Source organism: Daucus carota, chromosome 6, assembly GCF_001625215.2.
Source record: "Daucus carota subsp. sativus chromosome 6, DH1 v3.0, whole genome shotgun sequence".
Classification (NCBI taxonomy): domain Eukaryota; kingdom Viridiplantae; phylum Streptophyta; class Magnoliopsida; order Apiales; family Apiaceae; genus Daucus; species Daucus carota.
In genome coordinates this window covers 24,236,131-24,251,148 of record NC_030386.2, presented here as the reverse complement: position 1 = coordinate 24,251,148, position 15,018 = coordinate 24,236,131, and the positions used below count along the sequence as shown (strand labels likewise).

At 34.8% G+C, this 15,018-nt stretch overlaps 4 protein-coding genes across 4 annotated transcripts; 1 reads left to right on the top strand and 3 right to left on the bottom strand.

Moving 5' to 3' along the window:
* Nucleotides 1–496: 496 nt before the first annotated feature.
* LOC108228019 (28 kDa ribonucleoprotein, chloroplastic) lies at nucleotides 497–3,156 on the top strand. The gene is made up of 4 exons (XM_017403476.2): nucleotides 497–1,209; nucleotides 1,840–1,941; nucleotides 2,376–2,648; nucleotides 2,934–3,156. Exons 1-4 carry the CDS (start codon nucleotides 673–675, stop codon nucleotides 2,997–2,999), a joined length of 978 nt encoding a protein of 325 aa, XP_017258965.1. The 5' UTR covers nucleotides 497–672; the 3' UTR covers nucleotides 3,000–3,156.
* A 446-nt stretch (nucleotides 3,157–3,602) lies between these two features.
* Nucleotides 3,603–4,256, bottom strand: LOC108226117 (uncharacterized). The gene has a single exon (XM_017401067.1). It carries the CDS (start codon nucleotides 4,254–4,256, stop codon nucleotides 3,603–3,605), a length of 654 nt encoding a protein of 217 aa, XP_017256556.1.
* Nucleotides 4,257–6,402: 2,146 nt separating this feature from the next.
* LOC135147355 (glycerol-3-phosphate dehydrogenase [NAD(+)]-like) lies at nucleotides 6,403–9,842 on the bottom strand. The gene is made up of 11 exons (XM_064080533.1): nucleotides 9,275–9,842; nucleotides 9,050–9,126; nucleotides 8,889–8,961; nucleotides 8,148–8,365; nucleotides 7,940–8,047; nucleotides 7,703–7,766; nucleotides 7,582–7,619; nucleotides 7,362–7,482; nucleotides 7,215–7,269; nucleotides 7,079–7,127; nucleotides 6,403–6,785 (listed from the first exon to the last, which is right to left on the bottom strand). The coding sequence occupies exons 1-11, from the start codon at nucleotides 9,378–9,380 to the stop codon at nucleotides 6,627–6,629; spliced, it is 1,068 nt and encodes a 355-aa protein (XP_063936603.1). The 5' UTR covers nucleotides 9,381–9,842; the 3' UTR covers nucleotides 6,403–6,626.
* A 140-nt stretch (nucleotides 9,843–9,982) lies between these two features.
* On the bottom strand, nucleotides 9,983–14,518 carry LOC108224986 (mitochondrial inner membrane protease ATP23). The gene is made up of 5 exons (XM_017399765.2): nucleotides 14,284–14,518; nucleotides 13,849–13,970; nucleotides 11,390–11,527; nucleotides 11,206–11,289; nucleotides 9,983–10,319 (listed from the first exon to the last, which is right to left on the bottom strand). The coding sequence occupies exons 1-5, from the start codon at nucleotides 14,453–14,455 to the stop codon at nucleotides 10,185–10,187; spliced, it is 651 nt and encodes a 216-aa protein (XP_017255254.1). The 5' UTR covers nucleotides 14,456–14,518; the 3' UTR covers nucleotides 9,983–10,184.
* Between the last annotated feature and the right edge of the window lie 500 nt (nucleotides 14,519–15,018).

The window sequence follows — 15,018 nt, the reverse complement described above, 5'->3', positions numbered from 1 at the left end:
TTTAATCAATTAAATATGACAAATATTTAATACCTTTTCCATTCTATATATATATATATATATGTTATTTATATTGATCAAATTTTCATTTGCTCCAAAGTTATTTATCAAATCAGGGAAAGACAAGTATTAATTGTATTAACTTATTTGGAAATGATATAAATTTTTGATAATTTCTAGTATGTATAAGTTGATTGAATAGAAAATGAAATACAATAAAAAAGAAGTAAGATGGAGGAAGCAATAAATATTTTCACATGATCTTAAATCAGAGTATATCAACTTTTTAATAATATACATCCATGACTTCTTAAATTTTCATTTGACTTAAAATTTGATCAAAAAAGTGAATCAAAACAAATGAATGGGGGGCAATTGTACCATACAATAAACTACTCTATTGACTTAAAGTCAACCTTAACATTAAAAAAACAAGTTTCTTTCCAAATGATTAAGTTGGTATAAGGTGGTGTTTTTTGACTCCTAATATCTCCAATCTCCAATTTTTCATAAAACAAAACAAAAAGATCTCTCAAAGAGGATGAAATGAAACCGTTGGTTTGTGTTAGTTGGACAAGCTTACCTTAGCTTAGCCTCCTATGTGACACAACACAAGCTCTTTCTCCCTGACCTCCTTTCCTTATCCTCTCTATCTCCCTCCCCATCTCCACCATGTCTTCTACCACACCCCCTCTCATTCAAACCTCACGTTTTTCAATCCCACCAAAATGTTCTTGCATTTCCACACTCAAGCCTTCATCATTTCTGTCTCTACCAGCTAAGCCCATCTCACTTCTCCACTCATCTTCTTCTCTATGGCTTTCCCACAAGCCCTCCAAGATTCTACGTCCAATTCTTGTTGCAGAGGCTTCAGAGTATGGCCAGGAGGAAGGGGGAGAGGAGGGGGGTGTTTCTTCGGTGAGTACTATTGAACCTGAAGCTTCGGTTGAGGAGGCTAGCCAAGAAGCTGTGGAGGAGGTTGTTGAAACACAAGAAGAAGAAGTAGTTGTTGCAGAAGCAGAAGAAGTAGTTTTTGCAGAAGAAGAAGTTGTTGTTGAAGAAGAAGGAGAAGAAGTTGTTGAAGAAGAAGAATCCTACTCTGAACCGCCTGAGGAGGCCAAGCTCTTTGTGGGAAACTTGCCTTATGATTATGACAGTGCTAGACTGGCTGAGCTTTTTAATAAGGCGGGTGTGGTTGAGATTGCAGAGGTATCGTTTCTGAATTTCTTCAATTTTATCCCGAATTTCACTGAATCAATTTCTGTTTGCTCTAATATTTAGTGAAATTTTATACTATTGAATATATCATATTAGAGGGCATTTGGAAGGTGCATTTCATTTCGAATGATAGATTTCAAATGACAGGATTTGAGTTGTTATTTCAAATTCTCAGGTTTATACTATTATTTGAATGTCTTGGATTTCAAATGAAATCCAAATCCATATTCCTAAACAAGTTATTTGTTCAAATTCAGAATTTCAAATAAAATACAAGTTGCCAAACGGACCATGAGAAATAAGGATTCAGAATTCGGTTACATATTCTGTTTGTTATTCTTGAGTTGTGTCTCGGTTGATAATGAATTGAAATCGGGTAATAGCCTAATAGGTCAGACTTTGCCACCATAATATATTCCTAGATACTGCATGTAGATGTAAGATTTGAAGATTAGGCAATGCACATTGTTATGTTGTGGAATGAGAAATTTGATGCCATCTTTGGCTTGATTTTTGTAGTTATTATTCATACAATGAAACTAATCTATTTCTCTATCATTTATGATTGCATACTAAGTTCTGGAAAAATGGGATCCTGCTGATTGTGGTTTTGTGTTTTAGGTTATCTACAATAGGCAAACTGATCAAAGTCGAGGATTCGGGTTCGTGACAATGAGTACAGTGGAAGAAGCAGAGAAGGGGGTAGAGATGTTCAGCCGTTATGTAAGATTCTAATTTTACCCTCAGTTTTTTGATGATATTAAGTGTGAAAGATTATAATGGAACATAAAGTTTCACTGTAGACTAGTTGGTACAGTGCAATTCTACTCGTATGTTGGGATCCACTTTTTAATATTGCCAAGGAATGTTTTATTTCTTTCTTAGGATTAAAAACATGGATACTTTGTCTCTCTTCTGATATAATTTTGGCATATGGGAGGTCGAGGTTCATATATTGTCAGAAACAAGATGGTTGTGTGAGTGAGTTCAGTCTTGTGTAAAAAGAAAAGAATGCTGGTATACAGAAGTTATTGGATTTCTAACTCCTCAATGGCCTGATCAGACAGTACTGCTTCCTGTAAAAATTCAATAATAATGGAAAATTGCATTGAAATTGTGTATTTGTGTATTCATATCGAAATTATAATGTGTGACAGGATCTAGGTGGTCGACTTCTGACTGTGAACAAGGCTGCTCCTAGAGGATCACCACCTCAGAGGGTTTTTGAACCTTCTTTCAGAATATATGTCGGTAACCTGCCGTGGGAAGTGGATAATGGTCGGCTAGAGCAAGTGTTTAGTGAACATGGTAAGGTAATTGATGCCAGAGTTGTATATGACCGTGAGACTGGGCGTTCTCGTGGTTTTGGATTCGTAACAATGGCTAGTGAGACAGAAGTCAATGATGCCATAGCTGCTCTGGATGGGCAGGTAAGAGCCCTGGGAATAGTCTAATTTTTGTATTTGTTTCCACTTAATTAAAACTCAATATCTATCAACTTTATCTTTAAAACATGATTCCATCTTAAAACTGTCTTCAAGTCTTGGTTATTTTTTTATTGATATAAGAAACATTTGCAATGCAGTTATTCGACTAAAATGCATCCCATCATTCTAGCTAGAAAAACAAATAGAAATCCGTAGTCAAACTCCATGTAAACCATTGTGTGTCAGTAAACTTAATATATATCTTGACATTGAGACTTGTGGTTGCAGAGTTTGGGTGGAAGAGCTATTCGGGTGAATGTGGCAGAGGAACGTCCAAGACGCAACTTCTTCTAGGACTGAAGAATTCTTATAGTGGGTGAGATGTGCATCATGCCTATAGATCAATCGCAACTTTTCATCATTTTCTTCTTATGAGTTTTGATTATTACCCTTGATACGTGTTCTTGTAAAAGCGGTTTCTATCATTAATATTTTCTTCTTTAAATTTTCACTGTGGAGAAAAAGAAAAGAAAAGGGCGCTTTATGCGTACATCATTTGTAAAGATAACAATGAATCAAACTGGATTTACTATCATCTGTCATTCCTGTAACAGATAAATTAAGTGCTCTTTTTGCAGTGTAGTAACACAAGGAATCTGTCCTGCTTAGGTCAGATAGTGTTGTGTTATCAGACAGAACAGAATAACTCAAAAGTAAAATTAGATTTTGTAATTGGTGGATCGAAGCATGAAGCTGCTGTCAATCTACCAGGGTCATCAGTGTGTAGATGATAATCAAGTAGCACGGCCATTGACAGATGCAGTCAGAAGTAATTCAATCGATCAAATAAATTGCATGGTATTAATGCTTACAAGGTTCAAACAGAATTGATACTCCAGCTTTAAAGAAAAACAGAAATCGAAAAACAGATTAAGTCTACTAGAGTAGTAGAGCAAATCAGGAAGATGTTGGCATCTGAAATTTGCAAATAGGGCACAAGTGACTCCTGAGTAGCCACTTGGTAATGCAGTCCTTGTGAAACATATGCAAACACGGCATGCACGTCACCTTCTCACCATCATGATACTCTTCCTGACAGATGACGCACTGCTGAACATTCTTATTACCTTCTTCAACTTGTATTCTTGTTGCCCCAAGTGATCTTATCGCTGGTAGAGCCGCTGGCACCATGCCCTCGTCTTCATCCTCCATGCCTTGGTCTTGATCCTCCGTTGATTCTTGCCAGTCCTCAACAAGGTGTTCGTGGGGTAGATCCACAATACACAATACGCGGTTTTCTCTGTGATCTTGTTTACTCAGATTTTTCTGACAGAGCTCCTGTGCCTTGCTTATCACTACATTGATGCACTCGGTTTGAACATCCCCATGAACTCCCAAGCGATCCAGAGACCGAGAGATGGCGTTGTAGGCATCTTCAACTCGAAAGAAAACAGCATAGTGTAGGCGAGTAGTCTGATAAACTTCTGAATACTTTGCTCTAATAAAGAGTACTCCTCCATCTTCATGGTAATATTCAGAGGAAGTTGTTTTTCTCACACAAAATTCGAGATTAAGGACCATATCTTCTTCTGTTGCGGATGAATTCTCCATATCTGCTGGACACAGAATAGAGCTGGGCGATCAAAGAGATTTGGTGGCTTGTTTTGGTTTTTACCTTGGATGCAAAGCTGCCTCAGGATATTTATAGTGTATTAATGTTATTTCTAACTTGAAGAGAATATATTTTTAAACCGACTTCTTTCACTCGTAGGAATCAATAAATTATGCTCCGGTGAGTTTTGTTCATTAAGTTCTCCTATCCAACTGCATACAGCATTTCCACTACTTGATCTCACATATCCACTTTCCAACTAATGTACTCAATGACACTGTAACCTCAGAAGGCTCACTATAAGTTACTTATTGTCAGCTCACTACAAGTTACTTGCGGCAATCCCATTGTCATATTATAGTATCATACTCCCTTCATATTTTAATACCGGTAGTTTAAAATCACATGGTCAATATAATTATTTTTTCAATTTTCTTAATGAAAAAAATTACATAATATTTGTGATCACAAAAAATAAAAATTTATATTAGTTAAATGATTTAAACATCTTAAAATAGTGTTGGGATTGAGTATAATGTTTTTTAGTCCTTTTAGCCCAAGAAATCTATCATTAGATTAGAAAAGGGAGCAAACTATAGTTTGCCACCACTGCCCCTTCTCACCGGAAACGGCGTCGGAGAATTTCGTCAACAAACTCACCGTCGACGACGAGAAACACATCGAGAGTTGCAGTCCCCTCAACAGAAACATAAACGAAAAACAGCACTAAAAAAACAGAAACGAGACCGAGCCATTCTTTCATCATCAAGAACCAAGAACTAACTAATTAAAGATGATCATCAAAACGTTTCGTAAAAATATATCGAACGCAGAAAACAACATCAAAGAATATGAACATCTCTACCATCTACCCAAAACATCAAACCTTGTAACGACGACGCGCGGGCAGACTAGGGTTAAACACAATAACCTCCACTCTATTTTCACGTCGGAGACCCGATTCCGTATCGTTCTTTCTCTGAACGGCACGGCCGCCGTTGGAGCCGTCGTAACCACCAATTAAACGTTCTTCAGCCCAGCAATAGAACAAACTCCCGACTACGACACTCACGATTGTCTTCCAATCGATGTTCCAATCGATGCTAACAGTTACATCCACTTTAATTTCTTTCACCTTACCGCCCTTACCGTCGTCAAGGCGGTGATTAAAATTCATTTTCATTGTTTGAGCGACAATTAGATCGTCTTGAAAAGTTAAACCCTAATTATGGCGTATTTATAGTTGATCGCAACGACTGAATACGCGAAAATAATGGACTCAAAACTATATCTGCTTCGCATGCAGGGTCCTTAGTTCTTTTAAAAAATAAATCAAGCTTAATTAAAAACAATGATTTTTTTCTCAAAGGGTTTTCTCGAGGGGTTTTAACGAGACCCGATTGGTGAATATTCTTTTCAGACATTAGAGGTCATATTATTTAAATGTTAGGAGTATTTGCTTAGTTTTCGATTAGACGATATACTTTTATGCATGAAGGAACCCGTTCCGTCGGACATTGTATTATGGATACTTAATATTAATGGAAATTTATTTTTTTTTTCAAAAAAAGAATATAATGATTTTTTGTTTAAAGTAAAGAAGGTAATTAAGTGATAGGTAAACTTGGCTTATAAATTTTTAAAAGTTTTTAAATAACTTTTACTTATAAATTAATTTAGAGTTTGGTAATTTAAATATATAAATTAAAAAAATCAAATTATTAAAATAAGAGAAACTTTATCAATGAGTAAAGTTTACTATATACTAAAATTTAAGGAAGTTCATAACAAAATGCAAATCACCATAAAAATCCAAAACAATCTAGCATTTCTAACTTTCGGCTTCTGACTTAATAAATTCAAAAGAAGTACTTCTGGCTTAAATTCAAAAATAATTTTACATGTTTTTTGCATCGTTGTGTGTGTAAAAAATAATTTTGAACTATAATACATAAACACGACATTTTTTTCCGTCCCCTTTTATTTGTCATTTTGACATTTTGCAAGTAACTTAAGGTGAGTAAAAAACATAATTCCGCTTATTATTTTTAAACTTTTCTTTTTGTGAATAAAAATATAAACTATAAATTTTAATTCATAAAAAAAAATTAAAAATAATAAGTAGAAGTATGTTCTTTAGTCATCTTAAGTTACGTGCAAAATGTCTGACAAGTAAAAACGGACGAAGATAGTATTAGTTTTCTTATTCTCTACATATTTATGTTATCTGGCGTATTATGCTAACTTTGATATACATCATATATTGGTATCTGAGAACTGAAATTGATTATGTTACAAAACTTTGCACAAATGCTACTTATTTACAGGTTTAACACATCTGGGTACTTGGTTAGTGCTGAATGTGCCTCCTACAGGGCTGAAATGTTCACATGGTCTCGGTATCTGACAATATCTGATGGTGGAAGACGGCCGGAGCAGATATGATACACTGTAGTGAACAGTGGAAACATCTGTAGACATCCCCTTTGGCTTAGAACAATATAAACCTCCTTGGCTGTTAATGCACCCTGCAAAAGTTATAGGACACCACATTTAGCAACATTGTGATTTTACTGTTTTATCGCTCAGATCCAATGTAAATCGTTAAACGTTCCAATGTCGTTAAGAGGTTCTGCATACTTATTCTATTTAAGCAGATGCATTTAAGCTGTGAGATGTTGAGTTTGAGATATGGTAACAGTAAAAGGTGCTGGTTCTGGTATTCAATGATATTACGCAAGTGAAAAATCAGTATTGCAAATAAGAACTCTTCATTCAGTTCAAACTTTAATTAGTCCATAAAAATAAGAAGTATATTTACCTGTAACTTCTGGCCCTGCAGCATTTCAGCTTCAAGCTCATCAAAGGATCTGTTAAAGAAATTACAGACAAACACTGATTAGAAACAATGACATTTAAAAAAAAATAATAAGATAAGATCTTGTAGCAGGGATAACCTCTTGCCACCATTCTTGGCAAATGCCTCAGCACATTTCCTGTTTCTCCCCCCCACTGTCACAGTAAAGAAATTTATAATGTCGTTTGTTCAAAGTATAAGCCACTGACAGACTCACACACACAAAAACAGATACAAGTCTCCTTACAGCAAGTGGTTACAAGATCAGCTACACCGCAGCTCTCGAAAAAGGTCGCATCACTAACTGAGGGAAACAGCATCTTGCAGAAGGCTCTCATTTCATTTAAGCCAATTCTCATTATTGCAGCCTAAATAGATGAATGGACAGAGAAAGAATAAAGGCATAGAATTTAACGCATGTGCACATGTTCTAAGAAACACAAGTTCAATAAAGATTATGCAATTACCTTTGTATTGTTTCCTAACTCTAGGCCATCCACTAATCCTGTTTCAGAAATTCCAATTAATTAATAAGTTTAAGGTACCTGATGAATATTTAAGTACATTGAGCAGAAACAAATAAGAAACCTGCTGCTATAGCCACAACATTTTTCAGGGTGCCACATAGTTCAACTCCTTCCACATCTTGAACCTATTTTATCAAAATGAAATATCATTCAGAGTACAAGACTACACAAAATTATATAAGCATTCATAGCATAATGGGTTCCTCTTATTATAGAACAATACCAGCGCAATATGTAATCAATTATCATATAGTATAAAAAGAAGATTCAACAACACTAGAATGTTGTTTTTACATACCGCTGACACAGAGAAAAAGTTAGTGTTAAATAGCCGCACCCATTCATCTGCAGTCGGTTTGTTTTCTGCGTATCCTACTGTTGCTTCACTAAACTGCTCCACAGCAATCTGCATAATTATGCTCCCATTGTCATCAAAAACAGATATACAAAATGTCAGAAAGTATAATATACACAATATTATTGACAGCTAAACACTTTTCAGTTACCTCATTAGCAATGTTGGCCCCCATTAAAACACAGCAGTCAATTTGAAGGCTATCCTTGATGAGTTTAGACACCATATTTGGACCTTCTGGCTTTAGATCCATACCTTTAATCAGGGAGATTCCTACCGCGTCCTGCCTTATATTTCCGGCTAGCTTTTTGCATATACCATCAATAAATTGATGTGGTGTTACAAAAACCAACATATTTGCATCTTTCACTGCAGATAACCCCCCTCAAGAATTCAGTAACGATCACCAAATGCTGCACAAAGTTGATTAAACATATTTTTTGAGGGCCTACCCCTTGTGAGGATTCTAATGCAAGACCTTGTACAACTAGGCTATCCCCGAATCCTCAATTTTATTAAAAATTGTATTGACACGGATTAGTTACATAAGCCGGGCTGGTCCGTTCATTAAGCCAATGAAGCAATGGTTTGAAGCCCCCAAAATTTAGAAGGTCCAAAATTAATAATTTCTATGTTAAAATACCTTGAAAAAGTTATTGATTCTAATAAATTTAGTATAAAATAGATAAAACAAACTTCTAAATTTTTATCATATCAGGTTATGGAATGAAAAGATGTAGAGAAAATGTCGGAGAATCACAGGAATTTAAGTGTTGAATGGATAAAAAATGGCCTTGATATAAATTTTGCTCGAGGCTCCCAAAATGATTGGACCGGCATGTACACAAGTCGCCAAATGATAAGTAACTTTAAACAAAAATAGTTGTGTTACCTGCACTTACAACGTCAGGGTCAGCAACAACATTTTCACCCAGCTTTATTCCAGGAAGATATTTCACATTTTCCTGAAAAATAAAATCAATTCAATTCATCATCAAGGGAATTTCCCATATCATAAGCATGAACTACAACATTTAAGTATGATAAATTTACGTGCTTCTGGTTGATAACATCAGAGAGTTTTTCTCCGCTTGGCAAAGTCTCCTCGAATACCCACATTCTCACTTCATCTGAATTTCATCAATAGACCATCAAAACACCAAAAAAAATGAAATTACCCTAAGTTTTCAAAGAACTCAAAAATATATTCATGCATGCTTATTAATCAATATAGAGATGCATGTACATTGAAAATTGAGAAAAGGAGAGATGAGAAACCATGGAAAGAGGAAAGCTTGAGGGTGTTGGAGGCGACGAGCTTGGCTGCAACACTGCCCCAATTACCACTGCCAACAATTGCAACTTTTGATTTACTTGAAGCCATTTAAATGGATCAGCAAGGATCAGAAAAGCAGATAATATAGAGAAATAATATGAAAATGCAAAAAAAATAAATGAAGTTAATGACAAGTTTATAAATTGAAATTAAGCGGAGAGGAGGAAGAATAGGAGGAAAGAGAAATGTGAATAAAGAAGATGTGAGACACGTATCATGGATGAAGGAGTATGTTTAATGTTGAAAGCACATTTCTCAAACTGCCAATAAGTCAATAACTGACTCATTTATTCAATTGACTTTTAGCTTTTTTTATTTGGGCTTTTCTTGTCTTGATGATATTGTTTTCCTACTCTTTAAGGTAAGCTTTTAATATGTCAAGAAAACAAATAAGCTTTTTTTTTTTTATACTTTTGATGTCACAGGTTAATCACATTAGATAAAACTTGGAACTCAAATTCATGTAAATGTTTGAAACTTATTCAAACAAATATTCTGCTCTTCTCTTGCTTTTCATTCCAATATTTTTAAAACCTCGACTCCAAGTGGACAAGACTTGTGCTAGGGTTTCCAGCTTATTAAGCTCTGTTTGAATCCTTTATCTACGAATATATAAAATATGCCATTTATATGGCCAGGCACTCGAACACTGGCATAACCAGTGAAAAATTGCAGACAATTATTGTCTTGCTTCATAATCTTTATTCGAAAATGTATACGAATTGTTACACAATATATATTGTCTGGATCAATTTGCTTGCGCCAGTATGAATCAGGTAGGGGCAGACCACCTCTCTCTACTCAGAACCTCCTCTTCAAACAAAACTAGCTTTGGCAAACACTATAGAGTTTCTAAGGAGCTCTGTCAAATGGTTGTGTGTCATTGTAACAAGTATCCCAAACAGCTTCCATAGCATCCTTAGCAGCTGGTTCCGGACAGTTTGGATTATTGACCAAGGACTTCATGACTCTTCTTTTTATACACTCCTACAAAATTCAGATAAAGCGTATAAGATTTGTATTGGGGAGTTAAATACAATTCGACAAAAAAAGCCAAGGTCACACATAATTGGATTAGTTTTAAATAAATAATTGGAATAAACAGCGCAGACAGCTTCCAAGGTACAAGGCTTGATTAGCAAAAGTTTTGAAATGCCAACTATAAGATGACACATAGGTAGCAACATACCCCTTTAAGAAATAAATTAGCTGAAGTGGACTGTAGGTAAAATTATACTATAACTGGTAATTACTATACACGGTATATTTAGCATATGTTTTTCATGCTAATCTCTTCTTTAGGGCACATGAAGTTCTAAGCTTACCGCCATAGGAGCTGCTGACACAACTGCCCCAGTTATGCTAACAAATTTCCACAGACAATCGGAAGAATCAATCCTAACTCCAGGGTTCTTTTAGAAATTTTAATAATATAGAGAAAGACTTAATGCAATATTTAGATGTGTTACTGCGCGTATATTAAAACATTAATGCATGAAGCCCGAGATAATAAGAAGACCAGGTGTTAATAAGTTCTGGCTGACACAAACATTCAACTCTTCGCTTACTCGTCTTACAATTTTTATATTTTCAAATGCCTCTATTTCATAGGAGTCACACTAGTAAAGTAACTCCTGAATCGTGATAAGCCTCCACAACTCTGTGCCTCTATGGTTTTAAGCAATATGAACAAAAATACAATTTTTGCATCATAAACAACAATACAATTTTGATAATCAACTTTTTAGATTGTCAAGCATCTGGTAGGTGGTAAGAGACAGAAGCCTAAAACTTTGATTGCCAGGTTCTCTCTTCTTTATCTTCACTTGGTTTAAGAAGAACTGACACAATGTTCGGAGGAAGAAAAACTTACTTGTTCATGTCCTCGTATCTTCATGAATCCCCGCAGGAATTCTCTTTTATAGTGGCAATCACCACTAAGATGGCCAGCTCGAATCTGTTCCAGATAATAACATTGAGAAATATTCAGTGTGAAAGATGGTGCAACAGGCCAACAACCAAACGACTCAGTGAAAGCACAGTTGAGACATGCATACCTCACTACATGCATGATGAGCACAGTTAGCCCAGTCCAGATTTGCAGAGCGGCAATCATCATACGCATGAATTAGCTCGTGTATGACTACTTGATTGACCTCATCTTGCATAGTTAACCTATTACTACATACTACTATCTGAAAAATGAAACAGATATGACAATTGCATGAGTTTAAGGTCAATATCAAAACATAAAGAAGAAAACAGGAAATAAATATTAAAGCACATTCAATTACCATACAATCTTGAAGCTGCAATAAATTTACTTAAATATTTTGATCAGAAATAAGGTTGTTTAGTGATAATAGAAATACAATGAAATTTCTCTACCACTTTTGGTAGTGCGATGACTGATGGGAAAGTACAGTTCTTGGTCAGCGATCACAATGTAAAGTTATGAAATAATCAGCAGGGAATCTCTAGAATTTTCTTTTTCAAAATCAAATCATGACAAAGTTTTAACTGCAGCATACAGCACAAACTTATATATTATCTTAAATAAGCTGGTCAAAAACTTAAACTACCATAAACATGGTAGTAAGCATATTGATTTGATCTCAAATATTAACAGGTTGAGACCTGCATTTCTTCATCAGAATTAATCTCATTGTGAGTCTTCAATCAAATTCTATTTTTTTTAAGTATTTTGTACTTGTCAACTAGATAAGTAAGTGCATACAAGTTTATTGTTAGAAAATCATTTTCATTATCTTTTAGCTAAAAATTAAAAAGATCCTAAAACACGTATGATATTATGTATTAATATTTCAAAGATGTTTAATACATTTCTATTATCAGTAGAAAAGTAGTAATATATGGTTTTCCTACAAGTAATAAAATTTCTGAGGATCAAAGGATGCCTAGTGGTAATGGTGTATCCCTTCCAATGCTAGATCAATAGTTTGAAATTTCCCGTTTCCTAAAAAGATAATGTAATTATGAAAGAAAAAGATAACCTGCTCCACAAACATAACTAGCTTTGTATTTTTATATGTCAATACTCTTGGTCAGCTGTGTGGTTAGATTATTCTTCTTAAGCCATAAGTTATACAGTATATTTTTTCTTTCTTTCAACTGCATTTGAAATAATTACTTGTTAAATGTCTTATGTATAATCATAGCAGAAATGAGTGAAATAAAGCCTATATCCTATCTAAGAAGAGCATGAGTTGTCCAGTTCCTCCACAACCAAGACATCTGCTATCCTGCTGGATATATTTATAGCTCAAAAAGGACTGTGTCGGTACACCATCTCAGCATGGGTATTCTCCTATCTTCAAGAGACCAAGTTACCAAGAAGACCACACACCAAATTCTGCAGCTTTCATATCCATATATCCAAGAAACGCCATTCCAACCAAATTTCAAATTAATAAAAAAAATTAGCCATATCTTCTAAAAGACTCAATTAACTTTATAGTTGATAATTGCTCAAATGGCGAAACTTTTACCTAGAGCTTGGGTCAGTGCACTTTCAGAAAGAATCATCACTATGCCCACCTAATATAAACATATTGGTCGCCAAAGAAGACATACCCCACCCACCCACTTTAATAGGTTACCCTGCATCCATGGCTCGCCTCTAGACCGGAAAGTTTCCACTATCATGAAATCTGTTTCTTTTCCCAAATCAGTGCGAAACCATTCAATAAGTATGTCACAAATTAACCACCAGCATCTCTAACAAACTTTCATTTTTTTGTCATTTAGTACCACACTACAAAGTCAGTGACCCCTATACTATGTTCATTTGGCTTGACCTTCCTCTTCCAAGATATTGCATCACTAAAGTAGAGTTAGGTTTCATCGTAACAAAGTGTCCTTACAAAGACTACAAACTTGTACCGCAGTTTGAGGTTGTAGGTTAACGACATACTTACATATCAATATATAAAGAAATGAGTTATGCTGGAAGCCTACAAAGCTTACATGAAGCTTCCTTTTCTTTTCTCTTTTGCTCATATAAAATTTAAAGCTAATACATCTAAATTTAAAATTAAAAAAATAATAAAGAAACAATTCACTCTCTTGTTTGTTAAAAAATACAATGGATGCCTAGAAGCAAACTAGGTCAAAAAGCAAGGCCTACTACTTGTAAAACAGCAAACCATAATACTTGTAAATTGATAAGATGCTATACCGATGACTGTGTATCGATAAAGTTATCTGCACTATGAAACAGAAAATTCATTGAGGTAAATTTTTTTAATCTTTTACTAATTTCGACACATTCACAAGATACAATAAAGACTTTGGGTAAAACACATAAAGAGAAATTTTGGACAAGCTACTTTTCCTTTCCTATGACCAAAGATCATAGTTACGAGTCCTCTTTCTCCTCATTGTACACTTAATCTTCTAAATATTTGAAATTTATGTGACATGGACATATCCAAACATGTATCTATAAAGAGAAGAAACGGGCAGATATACAAATACAAATCAGTGTAATCATTACCCCTTCACCAGAAATATAACCACCAGCAACCGAATTTTCGCAATCAACAGCTTTAATGAAATTATCACCAATATTACAACCAGTTTTTCCCATCTGTTCCCTCAAAAACTTCACCATCGGAGCTGCAATTACATTCCAATTAAAATTTCAACAAAGATTCAAACTATCTTCCACTAGATGAATACGCTTGTAACCCAAGAATTTTATTCATTAATCAAAATCACAACTTCACTCTCCCTAACATATTAGCACACGAAAAATTATTCATTTAACAAAATTATCCATTTATAATTACTCTACAAGATGGTATATCATCAAGCAACATAAAACCCAACTCAATTCAAGCATTGTATCACTAAGAGACTATAATTATAAACCAAAACATATAATTGATATAAATATACACAAGCAAAAAGAGAAATGATAGAGGGGTACTTCTGAGGCTTCTACGTATCATGTTTTCGCATTCTTTAACACCCATTCCTTGTTTATTGTAAAAGCTGCTGCCGCCGCCGGCTTTCACGTCGGAATCTGCGTCCATTTTTGTGTTGGCGAGTCTTCTGATGAATTTGAATTGCAGTGATGGTCTTGTTGGACTTGCATACATACATATCTGAATCTGAGGGCTGGGGCAATGTATGGACTTCTAAGGCCTTGCTACTGTGTGTGGGCTGTAAATATGGGCTCATAGACCATGTAATATTCTACCCACAAATCCTGCCTAGTGAATGGTCGTACAGATATTTTAAGTTAAAAAAAGTAGAGATATTTTTCACGGGATAATTAATTCTAACGTCCCTGAACTATACGCTGTTTATTATCTAGGTCCCTATCTTATTTTTTACATTAATACGATCCCTAAACTTTCATAATTTTCTGATTCGGATCCTTCCGTTAAAAGTCAACTAACCTCCGTTAGTCAATGCTTACGTGGCAAATACAAAAAATAAAAATTAAAACAATAATAGCTGACTCATCACCATCCTCTCTTCTTCTTGATCTTGGATTTGGAGAAACGGGGGAGTGTACATATATTAACATGTGGTGGAGTATATATACACACATACTTACATTCTCGCATATAGATACACACAACATTTGTGTGTATGTGTAATGCAAATAAATGTATTAGGTCTGATTGATGAGTTTTCTGTTTAGTTTCTCCCTTCA

Bases quoted from the DNA above. Each gene is read 5' to 3' on its own strand.
- LOC135147355 (XM_064080533.1), bottom strand. From the start codon at position 9,380: ATGGCTTCAAGTAAATCAAAAGTTGCAATTGTTGGCAGTGGTAATTGG. The intron at 7,483-7,581 runs GTAATTGCATAA...TCATCTATTTAG, and splicing joins AGTTAGGAAACAATACAAAG to GCTGCAATAATGAGAATTGG. The intron at 6,786-7,078 runs GTAAATATACTT...TAACTTTTGCAG, and splicing joins TGCAGGGCCAGAAGTTACAG to GGTGCATTAACAGCCAAGGA.
- LOC108226117 (XM_017401067.1), bottom strand. From the start codon at position 4,256: ATGGAGAATTCATCCGCAACAGAAGAAGATATGGTCCTTAATCTCGAA.
- LOC108224986 (XM_017399765.2), bottom strand. From the start codon at position 14,455: ATGTATGCAAGTCCAACAAGACCATCACTGCAATTCAAATTCATCAGA. The intron at 13,971-14,283 runs GTACCCCTCTAT...ATGTAATTGCAG, and splicing joins GATACGTAGAAGCCTCAGAA to CTCCGATGGTGAAGTTTTTG. The intron at 10,320-11,205 runs GTAAGTTTTTCT...TGAATTTTGTAG, and splicing joins AGATACGAGGACATGAACAA to GAGTGTATAAAAAGAAGAGT.
- LOC108228019 (XM_017403476.2), top strand. From the start codon at position 673: ATGTCTTCTACCACACCCCCTCTCATTCAAACCTCACGTTTTTCAATC. The intron at 1,942-2,375 runs GTAAGATTCTAA...AATGTGTGACAG, and splicing joins TAGAGATGTTCAGCCGTTAT to GATCTAGGTGGTCGACTTCT. The intron at 2,649-2,933 runs GTAAGAGCCCTG...TTGTGGTTGCAG, and splicing joins TAGCTGCTCTGGATGGGCAG to AGTTTGGGTGGAAGAGCTAT.